Here is a 23,740-nt window from a genome sequence, read left to right on the forward strand (position 1 = left end):
TTTGAGTCAGATGTCACGCACATTGCACTGAGGAGCACCCACTGTAGAGAGCACGGCACACTATCTGCGCTACAGCCCTTGAGATGTTCAATTTAACAGAAGATTAATTTCTTGTACACCACACACACATACACATACATACATATTGTGAAATCTGGATCCATTTCCGAAGAAAGCTTGTTCATGTAAGAAAGCTTATTCATGTCCAACTTAAGTTGGCGGCTTAGAGTTCTACATGTCATGTTGTTTCTCAATGAACTACAGAGTGAGCACAAAATATAACTTACAGGCATCTTTGATGTGTTGCCAAGAGCTGTCAAAAAAGGGCTCCAGATACCAAGTATCCCTCTAGGGCGCTGCCTTGGTGCTGTCTCCACTGTCAGCTTTAACCTTATTTCCGATACGTCAATCAGGCTGCACAAGCATCAATTTATTATTAACATTTCCGCTGCAGTCAAACATAAGTCTAGGGGATGTAGTTGTACTAAAGAGATGATTCTTACTCGAATCTCATCTCTGGGTCAACCTGACCCACATCAGAATCTCCAGAAACTTTGTCCAGATGAAGCTCATTGTAAAAACCCAGCACTGCCCATATGATAGGTTCATGTATATTGACTCTCCATGCACTTTTTGTCACCTGATGTGAAATAATAAAACCCATAACCTTCCAGACCCAAAAGATTGATTTTTGAAGCTTTTGAGGCATGATGACAGATCTCTAAGAAAATAGTCTTGACCTCAGATAGTAATAAAGTCTCAAATGCAGGGTGACATGCTGGTGGAAAAGCTGTAGATTACAATTATACTTAAGGTTCAATAACTTACTTTAACTCCAATGTAGGGATACGCCTGAACAGCGTCTGACGCTTGGTCACATATAGTAACAGAAATCTTCAGAATCGGATCAGTATTTTTGTTCTTTTCCTCTGGAACAAGAACCACTGGGAGGACCGAAAATGGTAGTTGGTTGTCCAGTTGAAAATAACCCACAAAGAACTTTAACCTGGCCAACAATGCCAAACCCAGGATAAGGAAATGCTTTGATCTGTGAAAGACAAAACAAAGACACTATTCCCTCACACAAGTCTGAAATAAATCCTTTGTCTCTTGTCACTAAACAGGACATTGATAAATTTCATATACATATCTTTGAGCACTTGGCCCTCACTTTTTTAGAAGTTGGTACAAAAAAGAGGACTGGCCAACTAGAGTTACATAAAAGCAGGCTGGGGGGTGCCCATACTCTCATAATAAAGCCAATTTCCCAATCACTTTTAATGCTCAGAAGGCTGCTATAATTTCCTGAATAATTTAAACTCTCTTGGACATTTTTTGTTGAATTTTGTTAGGTTGAACCCAGATAATTGCATATTGAAAAGCATACACTGCTCAATTCCTGCTGGCAAGCACTTCCTGGTGGACAACAAGAGACAAAACTACTACATGATACAACACTTACTGCACTTCTCCTTTGAAGGGGGCAAAGAAAACATTCAAATACTAATTAGACATGTGGAGGCAAAAGAAAACCCACTTTACCTGCGCAAATTTCCTGCATATCCAGTTGCATATACAAAGGAGACCTTCTCCATATATAAATACAGTAACTCGCGAAGCTTTAAGTCAATGAGTGAGATGCCTAACTGCCCAAGTTCTAGCTGCACTTCCATTCGAGAAGAAGAAGAAGATGGATTCACATCCACAGTCAAGGGTTGGGATGGTTCAGCTGTCCCTGATGTGGAAGGCTCTTTCTCGTGAGAATTCTCACTGAATTCACAAAACTTTACTACTTTGACACTGCCCACTTCTAAAATCTCACAAAAATAGTTCTTTAAGCAGCTCATTTGCTGGTGATAGTATTTTCCAGGTTTATTTATATCATAGGTTTCACAGTCTGAAACACCGTCTTGTGCTACTAGTACTTCTAAAAGTTCTTCCCCTTCAAGGTTCTCCCACACATACAAACTGGCTGAACAAGGCTGCAATAACTGCCAATTTTCATCACTAGAGCCTTTCTGACGGTACTGCAACTCCATATCCCGCATTCGATTTTCAAACCTAGAAACTCACAACCAGATTAGACATCAGTCGAAGCACGTTTTCAAAACAGAAAGAAAGAAAGATTATATGAACGTCTCGAAGGGGCCAATGTGGCCTATGAGACCAAAACAATCTATACAACAAAAATGTATCTCTCATCGAATAGAGAACAGATACCCTGGCACATGGTTAATAAAGCTTCAGACCGATGAAAATACAGGCAGCAAACACCTTAGTTCCTGGGCCTACCTGTATGGTCCATAACTGAGTCCACGACGAAAGACAACCAAGTATCTGGATCCTTCTTCATAACCTCTTACTTCCATCCGAACATGACGACGAGAGGAATTTTCCCGCAATGAGATGTAAAAAGTTCCTTCCTGCTTGATTGAGAAAGGAACACACCAATGTGTATCACCAAGCCTTACCTAAACCATGAGCAGCACCGATTGGGATAAATAAGTCCAAAAGACAAGCACTGTTAAAGGTCACAAAAAGTAAAATCTTGAATAATATACAGAAGACCAGAAAACACTACGAGTATCTTAGGAACACCCCGCAAATAATTCAATCAGTCCCAAACCAAACTTCTTCAAAGTCTACACATGAATAATAAGTTATCCCTGGGACAGACTTTAACACATTTCCTCATCTTCAAAACAATGGACTCTATACAAAATCTAAACAATTTGTTGAGCTGAAAATAGCAATTTCTGTACGAGCAAATCAACACATAGGCCCAGCACAATACAACACAACTCTGAGATAAGAGATAGATAAAAGTCATTTAGAAAGGAACTCATACATGACAAAAATATGCGAATGTCCGTAGAACATGACCAGCCCCCCCTTGTGGGCCAAAAGACCTGATTTTGATGTCGGTTGGGAAACGTTGCACACCTAAGCGCTTTGGTGAGCCCATGCTCACAAAAAAGGCCTGTGTTTGATGTCGATTGGGAAACTTTGCACTCCTAAGCACTTTGGTGGCCTCAATATCTTGGACATGAGCAGGCATGCTCTTGCTAGGAAAGCCATGTTGTTGCCTACCCTTGGGCAACAAACTCAACCTTGAACTTTTATGCTTGCCTACTTGTGTCAGCATGCTGTTACTTCCTCTTTTGGTCATTGGCAATCATCTCTCTGGGAGGTAGTGTTTGGTAAGATGGAAGGGCACATTCCTGGATGTCCGTTCACTTCCAATTTGATCTCTACCTGGAAAGCTGTTACAATGCATTTATCATGGCATGGTCGATAGCAGCACGATGGGAATTCGCTTGTTTGGGGAGAGTCTTCATTGCACTCAGACATTCTCCATTGCTTTGGATGACCGATCGCTTCGGCGGGTATATTCTCTTTCTTGTCGTGGCCTTCGCGTAGTTGGCGATGTGGTTGATGAGGCAGCTACACTTTTCAGTTTACCCTTTCCGCACACCATTTTGGAATAGGCATGCATTACCGTCAGCTCTGGAGAGAGCTTCAGCACATGCTGGCTGACTTTGTACCCATTCTGCCTTTGGCTAATGGTAGCCACATGTTTGATTGGAATTTCCGGGACACGCCTTTTGAGGCCATTTCTACTCGTCAGGTTATCCTCCTCTTCTACCGCAGCCTTGGTTTGCTTACCATTGTAATGCCCTATGGTCCCATGCACAAGTCTGATACCTTGTGGAGGAAACCTCTCAGTGCCATTTGGAAGAGCCACTTGCCTTGAAGGAGCGATTGTTTCTCTGGCGATGCTTGCTTGGAGTTCTCCCAGTGGACACATTTCTCAGTGCATGACATGTCCGCTCTTCTCGTTGTGTTTGCTATTCGACATCGGAAGAGACTATTAGTCACCTACTATGGGATTGCTGCATTACTAGAGTTTTTCTTTGCCGCATATAAACATGTATGCGGCTGCATTTTCCCTCTATGGTCTTCCACAAGCGGTTCTCAGCTTTTGGCCTCCTCTCACCTACTTGCAACGATTTGGCGTCTTCTTCATGTGGGTGACATTTTGGGCCTATTGGACCTTGAATCGCCAACGTAATGGTTGCATGTTCCACCGCTCTGATGCAGATCCTTATCCGTTTTTCAAGCTTTCCCTTAGGCAATCTTTACATTTTGCCTTGAAAGTTGGTGATATCACCCTTGAGATACATCAGCTTTCCTATGAATGCTTTTAACTCTCTTTCATAGCTAAACACTTATGTGTTCTTTCTTTCGTATATGATCCTTTCTACGGGTTTTCCTCGCCTTGAGGTTTCACACTTGTAAATTAATGGCAAAGATTTACAAAGACAACACAAACACACAAACACACACACACACACACTTTTTTGTTGTAAATCTTGATGATGGAATTTACAAGTGGAAGTGAAAATTTTACAGAAGCAGGTCAAGGAGTTGACTCATAGCCAAGAGCTCATGCAACAAGAGTTAGCCTCTTATAAGCAATTAGCAGTCTACAGAGAAAAGAGTTCAATTCAAATTGCTCAGTGGAAAGATGAGTGGCTGCATAACTCTCGGACACGGTGGGACTTGGAGTGTCCAAGTCTATTACATGTCGTGGAAGCTAACCCGCACTGACGAGCTCGCTGCTGCTGTACTCTCCCCCCCCCCCCCCCCCCCCCCCCCCCCCCCCCCTCCCTCCCTCCCTCACGTGCTGCCCGCTATCCTCCTCGTGCTGCCCTCAGCCCCTGCTGTCCCTCCCGCCTGCCCTCTGCCCCCGCTGCCCCCCCCCCTCGCGCTGCCCTGTTCCAGCCTTTCTGCCCGCCCTCAGCCCCCTGCTGCCGCCACCCGCCCTCAGCCTCATCCCATGCTTCCGCCTCACGCCCTCATCCCTTAGCCCAAACCCGCTTTATCCCCCCCCCCCCCCCGTCTCGGCCCGTTCACCCATCAGTTTGGGCCCCCCGCCTCGGTTGCTCCCTGCAGTTTCGGCACTCTCGGCATCTGTTCCAACTCCTTGGAGCAGTGTTTGCGCGCCCTTCTGTAGCATCCTCCCGTCGTCCTCTTCTTACGCCACAGCAGTAGACACAGATGGAGGCTCCAGCTTCGCCACAGAGGGACTCGCCTGAAGCCCCCTCGCCCGACCCCGCTGAGCCCACCATTCGACTTGCTCTTTCGCCGACAGAGCAAGCGAGCCTTGCCGCAGAGGTAGAGCACTTGCAGGCGACTTCGGTCATCTGCAAGGTTCTCGGCACTCGACCTAGCAGAGGAGAGTTGCGAGACCTTCTCCAGGCCCGCCTTCTCGCAGAGGTGGGCAAGATCTTGGATGTCCAGATTCTCGGACGGGGGTACTACCAGATTGAGTTCGAGACTTCCGAGATGGCCTCCAAGGTCATTGCTATGAGTCCACTGGCCATCCGAGCATCACGCGCCCACTTTCGACAGTGGCGACATGGTTTTGACCCGACTTCGGATGTGCTAGTAGAGGAGGCAGACATCCCCATCTCAGTCTGCTTTCCGGGTTTACGGAGGGAGTACCTTCCACTTCTCTCCAGGATTGGCTCCGCCATCGGGACAGTCCTGGAGACACCTCGTACGACAGCATCAGTAGCTGCCAAGGCGGCTGGCATCCCTTCAGTTCGAGTTTTGGTCAGAGATACCCACACGCTCCCGAAGGTCATCCTTCTGCCTCGGGTGAGTGGGGGTTGGTTTCGACAGAGTGTGGAGTACTCGGCTCTCCCGAACCAGTGCTTCATTTGCAGACAAATGGGCCACCTAGCGAAGGCCTGTCCACGGAGGAGACCACGACCCGCACCCCAGCCTCAGCCCCAACCTGCCAAGGCTGGGCCGCAGCCATAGCCAGCGACACAAAGCACAGATTCAGCGCCACCCTCCGAGCCTGGGGCTCCAGCGGAGGAGGGGTGGCAGCAGGCCCGTGGCCGTCGACGCCAGGGGCCACAGCGACAGCCTGGCACTCAGAGTGGCCCCTAGGTGCCTACTCAGTAGCAGTGGGTTCCCACGGGGAACCGCTTTGGGCCTCTTGAGCAGGAGGAGCCTCCTTCGCCAGCCTCCACCTCCGCTTCACCCTCGCCAGCCGCTCCGCCTTCCGATCTCCCCTCCTCCTCCTCATGCCCTCCCCCGCCCTCTGCTACCGCTCACCCCCCACATGTCTCTGCCGCCCCACCCCGCTTCTCCTCTCCCCCGCCCCCCCCCCCCCCAAGCCCCTTCTCCCCCTCCTCCTGCTTCAGTACCTCAGTCGGCTCAGGAGATTGGACCCTCGCCGGCGGCTAGGAGATCTCTTGGCAGCGCCTTTGCCACGAGTCGCCTAGCGAGAGAGGGTCAGCCCTTCATGCGGCCCCCTCTGCAGATTCAGACATCTTCTCTTGCAGCTATCCCGCGTGGTTTGACGAGCATTGACCTCCGACGCCGCTGGGATTTCTTCGATTACGGGTTTACTCGTTTTCTTGGCGGCTCCGCAGCAGACCACGAGGCAGCCTGCTTCAGAGTCCACGCTTTGTTCCTCGCCGCTAGGGGGACAGAGGCCTTGGACTCAGCAGTTGGTTTCTCCTTCCCCCTCTCTGGCAGGACTGAGACAGAGTGGTCCCTCGACTCAGTGGTGGGATGGTTGCATACACACGTTCTCGAGTTCTCTCACCACATGGGAGAACTTGGCGTTACAGATTTGCTGCAGACGTTGTGGCCACTGGCCAAGTTTGCGGTGACACCCCCAGACTCAGCAGGATGTAGACACATTGTGGTGTACTTTTTTGCTGATACGCAGTGTTTGCCTTGCTATGTATTCATTCATGAGGACTCCTGGACAGAGGAGGTTGCTTTACGCACGGCTCGCTCTGCTTGGGCTTGGACCAGGCACTCACTGCAGTCTCGCCTATCTAGAGGACGCTCGGATGCGGATTACTCCCCATCCAAGCCAGCTTCGAAGATAGCTCGTCTTGCTGTTGCGGCAGCATCTGTTCTCTCTCGCTCCCCATGAGGATCGTCTCGTGGAACGTGCAGGGACTAGGTGGGCCCCAGTTTCAGCGACAGCGGGGCCGATTGCGTCAGGAGCTTCAGCGTTGCCTTGTGGGAGGAGAGATTGATCTCCTTATGCTTCAGGAGCACCATTTGTCTGAGAGCCGCATTCGGCGATGTGGTCAGATTTTGCGTGGACGCTATGATACCTTTTGGTCAGCTGCTTTTGGACCTGGAGGCATCCAAGGTGGGGTATGTATGACTATTGCGGACTCACTACAGCAGGCCATTGTGGGCAGAGGGATTATTGTACCAGGCAGGGCTCAGTGGATTACTATGCAGGTTCAGGGTAGCCTTGTGGGTTTCCTGAACATCTATGCGCCCAATGTGGCGAGTGCTCGTGCAGAGTTTTGGTCACAGATTGTTGAGTCTTTGCCACAGGTTGACCAGTGGTGTGTAGGAGGGGACTTCAACATGTTGGAGGACCCTTCTGACAGGATCGGAGGCAGCCATGCTACTGTGCATGGAGTCGAGTTAGCAGCTTGGGAGAGGTTTTGTATGACGCTGAGGGTCTCGGATACATGGCAGCATTCTGGCTTTGTGACCGCAGAGTGGGAGGAGTGAATCTATCGCGCATAGATCGCTTCTACACTAGTGACCACTTCAGTGACTTGGGGGGATCAGTGGGCATCCTGGCAGGGACATCCTTCTCGGACCATGCACCAGTGATTCTCACAGTGGCAGATAGGCAGAGGAGTGGGAGCACGATGCTTCGCATCCCAGAGCGGGTCTTGTTGGACTCAGCACTCAGAGAGAGGGTCGAGGCTCTATGGACAGAGGGCATGGACAGCCAGGCTCCACCTGCAGACAGAGTGGCCTCAGGCCTAGCTCAGCTTAGCCACTTCTTTCTCCAGGAGTCTCTGGCTCGACGGGCTGTAGCGAGAGAGGAGGAGCAGCGTCTCAGACGAGGCATTGCTTCACTACAGAGGATGCAGGAGCAGCATCCAGACAGTCCATGGTTGGAGGAGCAGTTACAGTAGGCTCGACAGGAGCTTGCTTGCACAGAGGAGAGGCGCCATGAGTTTGCCTTTCATCGACAGGCATCTCAGTGGACTCAGGTGGGTGACAGGGTGACAGGTGGTTTTTTTGAGACAGTGGGACCTCGGCACTCGCATGCCAAGGTCAATCAGTTGAGGAGACCCGATGGGTCAGTTGTTTGTGAGCCTGAGGATATGCGTGCAGTCGCTACTGACTTTTACCGTGAGCTACTGTCGGCTGAGCCCGAGTCAGAGAGACAGGATGCATGCAGGGAGCAGGTTTGGGCACAGATGCCCTGTCTTGTGACTAAGGAGATGCGGCAGAGGCTTGAGTTACCTCTTCAGCTTGAGGAGCTGCACACGGCTCTTAGGGCCCTCCCTCGTGGTAGCTGTCCAGGTGAGGATGGGCTGACTCCCAGCTTCTTCTTGGAGTACTGGGACCTGCTTGGCCCAGATCTTTGTAGTGCCTTTCAGTACATTCTGCACACAGGAGTGATGCCGGATAGCATGAGTGAGGGCCTGATTTACCTCATTCCAAAGGAGGGTGGCTCCTTGGATGAGATTCGACAGTGGCGCCCCATCACCATTCTCAACTCAGCCTACAAAATTCTTGCCAAGGCTCTGAGTTTGAGGATTCAGCCACTTTTGGAGAGCCTTATACATGGGACTCAGACAGGTTTTGTCAAGGAACGCAGTATCCTTGACAACATCTTCACTTTTTGGGAGGCTTCTGCCCTTGCACGGCTCCGTGGGGAGGACCTTGTGATTCTTCTTCTCGATTTTGAGAAGGCATACGACAGAGTCGACTGGGACTTTCTAGAGGGCACGCTACGCAGGATGGGCTTCTCAGAGGCTTGGATCAGAGGGGTGTCAGCTTTGTACAGACAGGCTCACAGTCAGGTGCTTTTGGCAGGAGGTAGAGGTGAGCGCTTCATGCTCACACGATCGGTCAGACAGGGTTGTCCTCTTGCCCCCTTTCTCTTTCTGTTCTATGCGGAGGCGATGAGCAGATTTTTGGTGTCACAGCAGGTTGGTTTGAGGGGCTTAGCACTCCCTCTACGGGGAGATGAGCTTCTGGACGCTGAGTTTGCCGACGACTCAGCCTTGTACTTAGAGGGCCAGGAGGCCTATTTACACAGATGTGGACAGGCTTTGGAGACCTTCTGCTGTGCATCGGGCGCACTGATCAACTGGAGAAAGACAATGGCTTTCTCGGTTGGTAGTGCTCCTGTGCCAGATTGGATGCCAGGAGAGGGTTTCAGGTGGATTCCTCCAGGGACTCCAGTTCGGTACTTGGGTTGTCAGGTTGGTTTGGATTTGTCCCCCGAGCAGCACATTGCTCCTCTTCTCCTGTCCATCAGGAGAAAGCTGTTACATTGGAGCTCAGCCCGACTTTCGCTGGCTGGTAGAGTAGTAGTTGCCAACCAAGTGTTGTTGGCGACTATGTGGTACATCACTTCTTGCTGGATCTTCTCGAGTTCTTGCATCAGCCAGGTACAGAGGCTGATCAGGAACTTCCTTTGGTCAGGTCGCGACACTCAGATTGCCCGAGCCAAGGTGGCTTGGTCGGTCATCACACTTCCTTGTTCTCAGGGAGGGCTTGGGATCATTGATCCAGCACAGCAGAGCAGAGCCCTTCTTGGGAAGTTCGTCATCAGAGGACTTCTTCCAGGCGAGGAGCCCTGGAAGGAGTTCTTGTTGCAGAGGCTTCGTGCCAGGGTCCCTCAGTCAGGAAGCCCTTGGCAACCTTCGACCAGATGGATCTTTATAGAGTTGCGTCGAGTTGGTTTGAGCAGGAGACTGGAGAACCGATTCGCTATGAGTCTGCTTCGTTCTTGGGAGCTATTACGGCGTGGCCTAGAGCAGAGACAACCGACGTGCACGGAGGAGCGCCTACGGCAGCCCCTCGTCTGGAACCCCATGGTTAGCACTCAGCGAGGCCGCTTGGTTGGGAGTAGGCCTCATGTTTCTTGGGGTCCCATGGCAGCAGGTCCAGTGCGCTCTCTAGGTGACTGGCTAGAGTTCACAGGTTTGTCAGAGGAGGTGCAGGTTGTCCAGCTACAGGGCATGAGAGGGGTTCAGAGCATGTGTCAGGACATCTCAGAGTCAGTTCCAGCTGACTGGCTCACGCCTCTCGAGCCAGTAGCACCCCGGTGGATGGGAGCCTTCACACGACTGGAGGTTCTCATTTCAGTCAGGGCTTGCTCAGAGACTGTCCCAGCCCTGTTCTTCGAGCTTCAGGGTGGGGGACGACTACAGAGAGTTGTAGTAGAGGCCCCGCAAGTAGCAGAGTGTTGTTTCCAGAGGATCCGAGTTGTGGGCATCTGTGGGAGGACTTGCGTCATAGACCCTGACCCAGCAGCTCTTGAGACAGGACACTGGAGGCTATGGGCTTGGGAGTGCTGTCCACTGGCACGAGTACAGTGGGATCCTGGTGAGTGGCTATGGAGGGACCCATTCTCTTCTGCAGACCGCCCAGGAGTCCCTTTCTTTCAGTACACTGTTCGGCTTGGACGTCATATACTTGCAGCACAGAGTGAGGCCCGCCCCGCTGTAGCACGTCGTTGGCAGGAGGAGGGTCTCACAGTTGAGTTCTTGGCAGCTTTTTGGCAGAGGCTGTGGGACTCCAGACAGCCGAGGCGCGTCACCTTGTTCCAGTGGTTGGTTGCACACAGAGCCACAACAGTAGGGAGCTGGCTTGTACATAGTGGTCTCTCGGCCGCATGTACAGCCTGTGACCAGTTGGTGGAGAGTCAGCGTCACTGTCTTTGGGACTGTCCCTCGGCCCAACAGGTGTGGCTACGAGTTCTTCGGCTGATGCCTGCCCTCTCCACGGCTCGACAGTACACTTGGGGGGCAGCGGCTTGGTCCACCCTCACGGGCCCGGCACTTTAGTTTGAGCTATCTTCCACCAGCAGGATGATAGTGATACCGGGGGGTCGACCTACACTCCAGCCTGCTACAGACCTTACTCCACAGGAGTGGAGCAGTGAGAGAGCGGAGTGTTGGGAGCTCATCAGCGGCCTAGCTCTCTGGTTCATCTGGCGGGCCCGTTGTTTCCGCATCTTTGAGGCTCGCCTTGTACCACCAGCAGAGATTGTTCGTGACTTTTGGCTAGAGCTGATCCATACTCTCAGAGGACAGCTTGAGGGACTACAGAGCAGCTCCGACCGCATGCGGGAGCGCCGCGAGGCTGTCCTTCGACTCTGGCGCCCTGGGCCGTTCTACTCCATGGTCCAGGGGGTGCTCAGATGGCACTACTGTCCACCTGTGTGGCTTTTCCCTCCTCCCATCTCTTGATTTAGCCCCATTGTACATATGCTGTTTTTTCATTGGGAGAGTCTCCCCACCATGCTTGTTGTAGCCCTCTCTTGCAGAGGTGGATGTAGCCCTATGGGCAGTTTTCATTAACTAATAGAAGGATCTTTTTCTCAAAAAAAAAAAAAAAGATGAGTGGCTAGGTGTGTTGTAGGGGCAGTTAGCTAAAATGACAACTTTGAATGCTACACTTGAAAGCAATAACATGGTTTTATTGAACAAAGTTACAACATGCAAAAGAGTGGAAGAAAAGATCAGGTAAATGGAAGAAGAAGAGCTAGATCTAAAGGGCTAGTATTTGGCTTTAGCTAATGTGGATAAAATGAAGACTGAGGTAATGGAGTACATGAAAGGAGTGTGGGAGCATATCAAACTTAGAATGTACGACGTGGTTAGCAAACCATATCAAATTTTTGCAGAAGAAGAAGCCAAAGAGGTGGCCAATGTGAAACAGTAGTTTCACCCACAGACGGGAAGTTGGTCGACATGGAATCAGAGTACTAAAAGGATGTCTAGCTCAGTTCAAGGTCATTTAGGTCCCCTCACCGCACTTAACAAGTTGGTGGATACTAGGAAATTAACTCAATAAAGGCACAATACCAAGGTGGGGTCACCAAGAGAATCACCCGAGAACTGGGCTACATTGCATTTTTGAACATGGTCCTAGTGGTTAAAGATGGTCAGATGACCAATGAGAGTCCAATGGAAGCATCTCCTAAAATTTAGGAAACTGCTATTTTGGGCCATGAAATCTGTTCGCATCATTAGCTCCAAAATAACAAGAGGAACATTTTATTACTCTGCCGCTAAGTCAACGGGCAACCGGTTGAGATATTTTTAGACCGGAAAGTACAAAACGGAAAAACCATGCGGAGTACCACGTGGCACATTTTTGGGCATTTTCCACCTTGAGGGGAGAGAGAAACAGAAGCGTTGAAATAAACGTGGGGGCTGCATTTTTCAGCCGTATGGTGAATTGTTGCAGGTACCAAAGCTATTGTTTGCAAGCTTTCCCTCTCATGTATAGTGTAGTGCAAGAATTGATGTCCTACACAATCTACACTACTCTCTCTCTCCCCTCCGTGAAGTTATGTGATGCCCCACAAGAGGGCTCTTCATTTGACCTATGTATAGTTGTGTGGTTTTATGCTTCTGTGCCGAGGCAAGAGCCTCTTTGAGCAGGAACAAGAGTAGCTAACTGCTACTCCAAAAGCAGGCACTGGTGAGGGTGATAACCTCATCTTACAGGTGCATTTTCAGCACTGGTTATGCGCTGTTTTTGGACTGTTTTATAGCCATATGGATGCCAGAAGCATTGGCAAAAGTGACCCACTATTAGAGGATAGTTTCGAGATTGTTTAGGACTAAAAACAGGGTAAAAACCAGAAAATACAGCGAGCTGTAATTGCTGTTTTTGGGCTGAAAACAGAGGGTTTATGTCTTTGGAAGCGAGTTCTAGCAGGGGGATTTGTTCAAGGCGAGTTTGGGGTCTTTATGCTACCGAAATTTTGCCAGAACAGGTGTGATCTAGTTGGATACAGGTGAAGATCCCCAGGACTCTAGTTTTGTAACTTTACCCTCTAAAGGAATAAAGAAATACCGAAAGGGGCGCTAGTTTTTGGGGCCTACAGGTTGTCGCGTCTGCTCGGAGCATTCTAGCTTCCAAGCCGTGTGTGCTTTGAAGTGTTAATTCCCGTTACAAGTTTTTATTTAAAAAGTTTCTCTCTGTCCTAAAGTCTAAAGTAAAGTTTCGGGTGAGAGCCAAAGTCTACAGTCAAAGTATATCCTATAGACATCAAAAGTGATGTCGCAGCATCGTGAGCGAAATGCAGCACTTTGACCAAGCGGCAATTGGAAATAGGGAAACGGGTCAACATCAGTGCCTTGAGACATTAATAAGTTTCACTAGTGCCAAAAACACACATATTTTTTTTTGTAAATCTTGTTGATGGAAGCTAGAGAGAGAGAGTCCCGGAGATGAATTACAGATTTCTCTTCACTAGATATGGGACAGCCAGAGGAGCAACCATCACTGTAGAGCTCCGCCCACACTCTTTCGACCACTACCGGCACTCTCATCGACCGAGCAATGGAGCTACGGAGATGCAGACGGCCACGATTGAGGAGAGGGGCTATACAGCATCGACGGAGACTATAGCAGAGGATTTGAGCCATACTCTCTCGACATCCAGAGTGTAGATGAGGTGGATTCTAGTAGTAGTATTTTTGTTCTAGTCTTTTGTACCCAGACACGGTATCAAATTCACAATTTTGTAACAGTTTGGTCTTTTTAGTCATTGTGGCCTTTTGAAGACGTTCATATAACATTTCATTTCATTTCCTCTCTCTCTCTCTCTCTCTCTCTCTCTCACATCCTTACATCAGCTGGAGATTGAGACTGGTAGATTTAGAGGGATATTAGCAGACAGTAGGATATGCCGCTTATGCCAGTTAGAGCCAGAGACAGAGCTACATTACATATGTCATTGCACATTGTACTATGAGATACCGGGCCGTTTCCATTGCTTATTCAGAGAGGGTCTCGGTCCTTTCTCTAGGGTCATGAGTTATGAGGATTAGAGATGTCTTGGGCTATATCTACTTTTTTTTTCCGAGAAAGAGATCCTTCTATTAGTTACTAAAACTGCCCATAGGGCTACAATCACCTCTTCAAGAGAGGGCTACAACAACCATGGTGGGAGACTCTCCCAATGAAAAAACCAACATATGTACAATGGGGCTAAATCAAGAAATAGGGGGAGGGAAAGGCCACACAGGTGGTCGGTAGTGCCATCGGAGTACACCCTGGACCATGGTGTAGAAAGGGCTAGGACGCCAGAGTCGAAGGAAAGCCTCTCTGCGCTCCCGCATGCGGTCGGAGCTGCCCTATAATCCCTCGAGCTGTCCTTTGAGAGTGTGAATCAGCTCTAGCCAAAAATCGCGAATAGTCTTTGCTGGTGGCACAGGGCGAACCTCAAAGATGCGGAAGCAACGGGCCCGCCAGATGAACCAGAGTGTCAGGCCATTGATGAGCTCCCAACACTCCTCTGGAGTGAGCTCTGTAGCAAGCTGAAGTGTAGGTCGCCCCTCCTGCATCACTATCATCCTACTGGTGGAAGATAGCTCAAACTGAAGTGTCGGGCCCGTGAGGGTGGACCAAGCCGCTGCTCCCCAAGTGTACTGTCGAGCCATGGAGAGAGCAGGCATCAGCCGAAGAAATCGTAGCCACACCTGCTGGGCCGAGGGACAGTCCTAAAGACAGTGACACTAACTCTCCACAAGATGGTCACAAGCTGCACATGCAGCCGAGAGACCACTATGCACTAGCCACCTCCCAACTGCTGTAGCTCTCTGTGCGACCAGCCACTGAAACAAGGTGACTCGTCTCGGCTGTCTGGAGTCCCACAACCTCTTTCAAAATGCTGCCAAGAACTCAGCTGTGAGACCCTCCTCCTGCCAATGAGGTGCTGCAGCGGGGCAGGCCTCTCTCTGTGCTGCTAGTATATGACGTCCCAGTAGAATAGTGTACCAAAAGAATGGGACTCCCAAGTGGTCTGCAGAAGGGAAGGGATCCCTCCATAGCCACTCACCAGGATCCCTCCCAAGCCCACAACCTCCAGTGTCCAGTCTCAAGAGTTGCTGGGTCAGGATCTAGGACACAAGTCTTCCCACAGATGCCCACTACTCGGATCCTCTGAAAACAACACTCTGCCACCAGCGGGGCCTCTACTGCAACTTGTTGAAGCCGTCCCCTACCCTGAAGCTCGAAGAAAAGGGCTGGAACAGTCTCTGACCAAGCCCCGACTGAGATGAGAACCTCCAGTCGTGTGAAGGCTCCCATCCACCGGGGTGCTACTAGCTCGAGAGGTGTGAGCCACTCAGCTGGAACTGACTCTGAGATGTCCTGGCACATGCTCTGCACCCCTCTCATGCCCTGTAGCTGGAAACCTTGCACCTCCTCTGACAAACCTGTGAAAGTCACCTAAAGAGCACGCTAGACCCGCTGCCATGGGACCCCAAGAAACATGAGGCCGAGGACCAACCAAGTGGCCTCTCTGAGTGCTAACCATGGGTTTCCTGACGAGGGGCTGCCGTAGGCACTCCTCCGTGCACGTAGGCTGTCTCTGCTCCATGCCACGCCGCAAGAGCTCCCAAGATCGAAGCAAACTCACAGTGAAGCGGTCCTCTAGTCTCCTGCTCAAACCAACTCTGCGCATCTCTGTAAAGATCCGTCTGGTCGAAGGTTGCCAAGGGCCTCTTGCCTGAGGCACCCTAGCACGAAGCCATTGTAGCAAGAACTCCTTCCAGGGCTCCTCACCTGGAAGAAGTCCTCTAACGATGAACTTCCCAAGAAGGGCTGTGCTGTGCTGGATCAATGATCCCAAGCCCTCCCTGTGAACAAGAAAGAGTGATGACCTGCCAAGCCACTTTGGCTCGAACTATCTGAGTGTCATGTCTTGACCAAAGGAAGTTCCTGATCAGCCTCTCTACCTGGTTGATACAAGAACTTGAGAAGATCCAGCAAGAAGTGATGTACCACAAAGTCGCCAACACCACCTGGTTGGCAACTACTACTCTGCCAGCCAAAGAAAGTCGTCCTGAGCTCCAATGTAACAACTTTCTCCTGATAGACAGGAGAAGGGGAGCAATTTGCTGCTCGGGAGACAAGCCCAAACAACCCTGACAGCCCAAGTACTGAACTGCAGTCCTTGGGGGGATCCACCTAAAACCCTCTCCTGGCATCCAATCAGGCACAGGAGCACTACCAACCGAGAAAGCCACTGTCTTTCTCTAGTTGATCAGTGCGCCCGATGCACAACAGAAGGTCTCCAGAGCCTGCTCACACCTGTGAAGGTTGGCCTCCTGGCCATCTAAGTACAAGGCTGAGTCAGGCTGAGTTGTCGGCAAACTCAACGTCCAATAGCTCATCTCCCCGAATAGGGAGTGCTAAGCCCCGTAGACCAACCTGCTACGACACCAAAAACCTGCTCATCGCCTCCGCATAGAACAGAAAGAGGAAGGAGGCAAGAGGATAGCCCTGTCTGACCGAGCGTGTAAGCATGAAGCGATCACCTCTACCTCCTGCCAAGAGTACCTGACTATGAGCTTGTCTATACAAAGCTGACACCCCTCTGATCCAAGCATCTGAGAAGCCCATCTTGCGAAGAGTGCCGTCTAGAAAGTCCCAGTCAACTCTGTCGTATGCCTTCTCAAAATCGAGAAGAAGAATCACGAGGTCCTCACCACGGAGCCATGCCAGGGTAGAAGCCTCCCAAAAAGTAAAGATGTTGTCAAGGATATTGCGTTCCTTGACAAAACCTGTCTGAGTCCCATGTATAAGGCTCTCTAGAAGTGGCTGAATCCTCAAACTCAGAGCCTCGGCAAGAATTTTGTAGGCTGAGTTGAGGATGGTGATGGGGTGCCACTGTCGAATCTCATCCAAGGAGCCACCCTCCTTGGGAATGAGGTAGATCAGGCCCTCACTCATGCTATCAGGCATCACTCCTGTGTGCAAAATGTACTGAAAAGCACTACAGAGATCTGGGCCAAGCAGGTCCCAGTACTCCATAAAAAAAACTGGGAGTCAACCCATCCTTACCTGGACAGCTACCATGGGGGAGGGCCCTAAGAGCCGTGTGCACCTCCTTAAGCTGAAGTGGCAGCTCAAGCCTCTGATGCATCTCCTCAGTCACAATACAAGGCATCTGTGCCCAAACCTCCTCCCTGCATGCATCCTGACGCTCTGACTGGAACTCTGCAGACAGTAAATCACGGTAAAAGTCAATAGCAACTGCACGCATATCCTCGGGCTCAGAAGCAACTGTCCCGTCCGCCTCAACTGATTGACCTTGGCATGCGAGTGCCGAGGTTCCACTGCCTCAAAGAAAGCACAAGTCACTCTGTCACCCACCTGGGTCCACTGAGATGCCTGTCGGTGGAAAGCAAACTCATGTCGCCTCTCCTCTGTGCTAGCAAGCTCCTGTCGAGCCTGCTGTAACTGCTCCTCCAACCAAGGACTGTCTGGATGTTGCTCCTGCATCCTCTGTAACGAAGCAATGCCCCGTCTGAGACACTGCTCCTCCTCTCTCGCTGCAGCCCGGCGGGCCAGAGACTCTTGGAGAAAAAAACGGCTAATCTGAGCTAGGCCTGAGGCCACTCTGTCAGCAGGAGAATCCTACCTGTCCAAGCCCTCTGTCCAGAGAGCCTCTACCCGCTCTCTGAGTGCTGAGTCCAACAAGACCCTCTCTGGGATGCGAAGCATCGTACTCCCACTCCCTTGCCTGTTTGCCACTGTGAGGATCACTGGTGCATGGTCTGAGAAGGAGGTCCCTGCCAGGATGCCCACTGTCCCTCCCAAGTCACTGAAGTGGTCACTAGTGTAGAAGCGATCTATCTGGGATAGATTCAATCCTCCGAGTCTGTGGTCCGATCGAGAGAAGGCAAGGCTATCTGGGGGCCTCACAAAACCAGAGTGCTGCCAAACATTTGAAACCCTCAGAGTCATACAAAACCTCTCCCAAGCTGCCAGCTCAACTCCATGCACAGTAGCATGGCTACCACCAATCCTGTCACAAGGTCCTCGAACATGTTGAAGTCCCCTCCTATGCACCAGTGTTCTGCCTGCAGCAGAGACTCAACTATCTGTGACCAAAAATCTGCACGAGCACTCGACACATTGGACGCATAGATGTTCAGGAAACCCACTAGGCCACCCTGAACCTGCATAGTAATCCACTGAGCCCTGCCTGGCACAATAATCCCTCTGCCCACAATGGCCTGCTGCAAAGAGTCCGCAATAGTCATACATACCCCACCCTGGATGCCTCCAGGTCCAAAAGCAGCTGACCAAAAAGTATCATATCGTCCACGCAAGAGCTGACCACAACGTCTAATGCGGCTCTCACACAGATGGTTCTCCTGAAGTATAAGGAGATCAATCTCTCCTCCCACAAGGCAGCGCTGAAGCTCTTGACGCAGTCGGCCCCGCTGACGCTGAAATTGGGGCCCACCTAGTCCCTACACGTTCCATGAGACGATCCTCATGGGGAGCGAGAGAGAACAGATGCTGCCGCAGCAGCTAGACGGGCTATCTTCGAGGCTGGCTTGGATGGGGAGTAATCCGCATCCGAGCATCCTCTAGATAGGCGTGACTGCACCGAGTGCCTGGCCCAAGCCCAAGCAGAGCGAGCCGTACGTAAAGCAACCACCTCTGTCCAGGCCTCATGAATGTATACATAGCATGGCAAGCACTGTGTATCGGCAAAGAAGTAAACCACAATGTGTCTACATCCTGCTGAGTCTGGAGGTGTCACCGCAAACTTGGCTTATGGCCACAAAGTCTGGAGCATGTTTGTAACTCCTAGTTCTCCCATGTGGTGAGAGAACTCTAGGACCTGTGTGTGCAACCATCCCAACATTGAGTCGAGAGTCCACTCTGTCTGGTCCCTGCCGCAAAGGGGGAAGGAGAAGCCAACTGCTGAGTCCAAGGCCTCTATCCCCCTAGCGGCAAGGAACAAAACATGGACCCTGAAACAGGCTGCCTCATGGTCTGCTGAGGGGTTGCCGAGAAAACAAGTGAAGCCATAGTCAAAGAAGTCCCATTGGCGCCGGATGCCAATGCTCGTCAGACCACAAGGGATAGCTGCAAGGGAAGATGTCTGTACCTGCAGAGGGGACCGCAAGAAAGGCTGTCCCTCTCTCGCTAAGCGACTTGTGGCAAAGGCACTGCCAAGAGATCTCCTAGCCGCCGGAGAAGGCCCTGCCCCTTGGGTCGACTGAGGAACTGGAGCAGGAGGGAGGGGAGAAGGAGTTGGGGGGAGCGGTGGAGAAGAGGGGCGGGAGGGAGCGACAGACGTAGAGGGGCGGGGGGAGGATGAGGAAGAGGGGGGGAACTCTGGGGGGGGGGGGAGGGGCTGTCGAGGGTGAAGCTGGGGTGGGGGCTGGAGCAGGGACCTCATCTTGCTCAAGAGGACCAAAACGGTTCCCCGTGGGAACCCACTGCAGCTGAGTAGGCGCCTGAGGACCACTTTTAAGTGCCACGCTGACACTGTGGCCCCTGTCGTTGTCTACCACGGGCTTGCTGCCATCCCTCCTCCGTTGGAGCCCCAGGCTCAGAGGGTGGCTCTGCATGTGTGCGCTGTGTCTCTGTCTGTGTCTGCTGACCAGCGCTTGCAGGCTGGGGCTGAGGCTGTGGTGTAGGTTGAGGCCTCCTCCGTGGACAAGCCTTCGCTAGATGGCCCATCTGTCGACAAATGAAGCACTGGTTCGAGAGGCCCGAATACTCCACACTTTGTCTAAACCAACCCCCACTCACCCGAGGCAGAAGAATAACCTTTGGGAGCGTATGAGTGTCTCTGACCAAAACGCGAACTAAGGGAATGCCAGTCGCCTTGGTAGCTACTGAGGATGCCGTGCGAGGTGTCTCTAGGACAGTCCCAATGGCTGAGCCGATCCTAGACAAAAGTGGTAAGTACTCCCTCCCCAAACCCAGAAAGCAGATAGAGATGGGGATGTCTGCCTCCTCTACTAGAACATCTGAAGTAGGGTCGAAACCATGTCTCCACTGTCGAAAGTGGGCACGTGCTGCTTGGATGGTCATTGGACTCATGGCGATGACCTTCGACGCCATCTCGGAGGTCTCAAACTCGATCTGATAGTAACCTCGTCCAGGTATCTGTACGTCCAAGATCTTGTCCACCTCTGCGAGAAGGTGGGCCTGGAGAAGGTCACGCAGCTCTCGTCTGCTGGGTCGGGTGCCGAGAATCTTGTAGATGACAAAAGTCACCTACAATCACTCTACCTCTGCGGCTAGGCTCGCTTGCTCTGTCGGCGAAAGAGCAAGTTGAATTGTGGGCTCAGCGGGGTCGGGCGAGGGGGCTTCGGACGAGTCCCTCAGTGGCGGAGCTAGAGCCTCCATCTGTGTCTACTGCTGAGGCGAAAGAACGGGCGGCGGGGAGAATCTGCAAATGAGTGCGCCGAGCACTGCCCAAAAAAGACTGCTGCAAGAGCCAATTTGCAGGAGGCTTCGGGGAAAAAGGAAGGAAGGCGGGGGGGGGGGGGGGGGGGATGGCGGCGCGAAAGGGAGGCAGCGGGCGGGCTGAAGGGCAGCGCGAAATGGGGTGCAGCAGGGGACGAACTGGGGCAGCCGGGGGATGACGGGGAAGCGGGGGGGCAACGGGGGGGGTTAGCGATGGCACAGCAGGGGGGAGTGAGCAGCAGTAGCGAGTGCAGGTGTGTGCCACAAAGCTTGTGTGCAGAGGTCTCTGAGTTTCTCTGGGCTATATCTACTTGAGTTACACAAATATAGAGACACTTTACTGAGGAGAGATAGAGAAACAGTCCCAAAGACAGATTACAGATTTCTTTTCACTAAATATGGGATAGCCAGAGGAGCAATCATCATTGCAGAGCTCGGCCCACACTCATTCGGCCACTACTGGCACTCTCATCGACCGAGCACTGGAGCTACAGAGATCCAGACGACCACGATTGAGGAGAGGGGCTACACAACATCGACGGAGACTACAGCAAAGGATTTGACCCATACTCTCGATATCCAGAGTGTAGATGAGGATGGATTCTAGTAGTAGTATCTAGTTCTTTTGTACCCAGACACGGTATTAGATTCACCATTTTGTAACAGATTGGTCTCATAGGTCATTTTGGCCTTTTGAAGATGTTAATATAACATTCCATTTCACTTCATTTTATAATTTTACTGAGGAAGGTTGAAGAGAGACAACCCCAGAGACAGATCACAAATTTCTTTACATTGGATAATGTACACTCAGAAGAACAGACAGAGGAGCAGCCAACAATGGAGAGGTCTGCCCGCACTACTGGCATTCTCATAGACCGAGCATTGGAGCTAGGGAGATCTAGACGACCCCGATGGAGAAGAGAAGCTACAGAGTTTCGAAGGAGGCTACAACAAAGGATTCGAGCTATACTTTTTCGTCGTCCAGAGTGCAGATGAAGATGGATCTCTATGAAGATGGATCTTTACTTCCCTCCCATATTGTCTACAGTATACTGCTTAGTTCACACATTTCACACCTTTCACCTTTCACACCTAGCACCGTAGTTTAGGATTCCGCAGTATTTATATTTTTAATTTATTTTGTCAATCTGACTTTGTATCAGATACACTGCATTGTAACTTTCTGGTCATAGGTCACTTTGGCCTTTTGAAGACGTTAATATAACATTTCATTTCATTTCTCTCTCTCTCTCTCTCTCTCTCTCTCTCTCTCTCTCTCTCTCTCTCTCTCTCTCTCTCTCTCTACGACGTTAAACTCTCTTCTCCTCCTCTCTCTCACAGATTTCTTAACACTAGATATTGGACACCTAGAGGAGCAGCCACCATTGCAGAGCTCTGCCCGCACTCATAATACCACTACTCGCATTCTCATAGACCGAGCATTAGAGCTAGGGAGATCTAGAAGACTGTGATTGAGGAGAGGAGCTACATAGTATAGACGAAGACTACAACAGAGGATTCGAGCCATATTTTCTCTACCATATCTATCTTCCCCCCCCCCCCCCCCCCCTTTTCTCTCATTGTACTACACAATGTACTGGGCACCTTTTGTGATAGCTGGCACATCCATACAGTCACAATTAATGTAGTTGTATTTTTGTTTTAGTTCTTTATTATTCCGGGCATAATCAGATTCACTATGTTGTAATAGCTTGGTCTCATAGGTAATTTTGGACTTTTGAAGACGTAAATATATTATTTCATTTCATTTAATCTAATCTCTCTCTCTCTCTCTCTCTCTCTCTCTCTCTCTCTCTCTCTCTCTCTCTCTCTCATGCCAGCTAGAGCCAGAGACAGAGCTACATTACATATGTCATTGCACAGTGTACTATGAGATTTGGGGCCGTTTCCACTGCTTATTCAGAGAGGGTTTTGGTCCTTTCTCTAGGGTCATGAGTTGTGAGGATTAGAGATGTCTTGGGCTATATCTACTAGACTTACACAGATATAGAGACACTTTACTGGGGAGAGCTAGAGAGAGACAGTCCCAGAGATGGATTACAAATTTCTTTTCACTAGATATGGGACAGCCAGAGGAGCAGCTATCACTACAGAGCTCCGTCCACACTCATTCGACCACTACCGGCACTCTCATCGACCGAGCACTGGAGCTACGGAGATCCAGACGGCCACGATTGAGGAGAGGGGCTACACAGCATCGACGGAGACTACAGCAAAGGATTTGAGCCATACTCTCTCGACATCCAAAATGCAAATGAAGATGGATTCTAGTAGTAGTAGTAGTATTTTTGTTCTAGTCTTTTGTACCCAGACATGGTATCAATTTTACAATTTTGTAACAGTTTGGTCTCATAGGTCATTTTGGCCTTTTGAAGACGTTAATATAACATTTATTTTTGTGTGTGCAGCATCAGAGGCATACTCACACTCAGCCTGGTCGGAGGCGATATTCTGGGAGCATGCCCTAGAATAGTTGGTATGATGAGGAGTGCAAAGAGATGAAAGCCCAGCTTCATAGTCATCTTCTTTTAGGAGTCATCACTTACTGACAATCTCGGATTGCTTCCCGACGCCTTGTGCGACGGAAGAAACGAGATTACTTAGCCCAGATGGAGCGAGACTTGTATCACCTGTTCTTGAGTAGAGACTTATTGATGTGTGAGGCCAATATGCCTCCACGTTATATACGGTTCCTGGACAGGACCCCTTTCCAGATCCTACTGAGCCATTCCCACCTACTAGCACCTTCTTTACCACTCAAATAGTAAAGAGAGCCATTGTCAGGATGAGGACCAGCAAGGCATACGATCCTGATGGTCTAGTAGCAGAGCACTTTACACATGCTAGAGATATGCTGGTAGAGGTTCTTCCAATGTTGGTCGATCTTACCATGTGTGAGGGGTTATCTGAGACTTGGAGGTTGTCTACTATTGTGCCCATCTTCAAAGCAAGTGATCCTACACTCCGAGCCATCATTTAGGAGGGCAAGTCACATGGGAGAGGGATTTATTGTAGCTTTGTGGATTTACGCAAAGCATTTGACACCTTACGGAGAGCTCGATTGATGCGCAGACTGCAAGAGATGGGGGTGCCCATAGTGTTGATTTGGGGGATTATGGCTCTATATAAATCAGTGATGGGACACGTATGCACTCTAAAGGGGATATCTCATTTAGTTCACTCCACCATTGGGGTGAAACAGGGTTGCCCATTGTCTCCTACTCTATTTGATATGTATGTTGATGAGGTGTTTGATTACATTGACAGAGAGGGTGATAGAGGTGCCCAGCTGGCAGGAACGTGGAACCCATTGTTGTCATATGCTGATGATATTGTGTTGATCTTTGACTCACCAGAGGGTATGCAGAGACGATTGGATGCATTACACAGTTTTGCAAAGGATAGTCGATTGTCTGTAAACCTTGGTGAAACCAAAGTTATG

General features: G+C 50.5%; 1 protein-coding gene across 4 annotated transcripts in view; it reads right to left on the reverse strand.

Annotated features, from left to right (window-relative positions):
• LOC147446012 (pleckstrin homology (PH) domain-containing protein) overlaps positions 1 to 23,740 on the reverse strand; it is a 308,711-nt gene that overhangs the window by 73,381 nt on the left and 211,590 nt on the right. For all 4 annotated transcript variants that reach the window (XM_086525329.1, XM_086525328.1, XM_086525327.1 and 1 more), the window contains 5 exons: positions 2,293 to 2,471; positions 1,543 to 2,061; positions 829 to 1,006; positions 504 to 640; positions 288 to 414 (listed from right to left, as the gene is read on the reverse strand). In XM_086525329.1, coding sequence (XP_086381455.1) covers positions 288 to 414; positions 504 to 640; positions 829 to 1,006; positions 1,543 to 2,061; positions 2,293 to 2,471 — 1,140 coding nt within the window. The remainder of the gene's footprint in view (positions 1 to 287; positions 415 to 503; positions 641 to 828; positions 1,007 to 1,542; positions 2,062 to 2,292; positions 2,472 to 23,740) is intronic.

This window comes from Adiantum capillus-veneris, chromosome 12 (genome assembly GCF_014529385.1).
Source record: "Adiantum capillus-veneris isolate H3 chromosome 12, ASM1452938v2, whole genome shotgun sequence".
Taxonomy (NCBI): Eukaryota; Viridiplantae; Streptophyta; class Polypodiopsida; order Polypodiales; family Pteridaceae; genus Adiantum; species Adiantum capillus-veneris.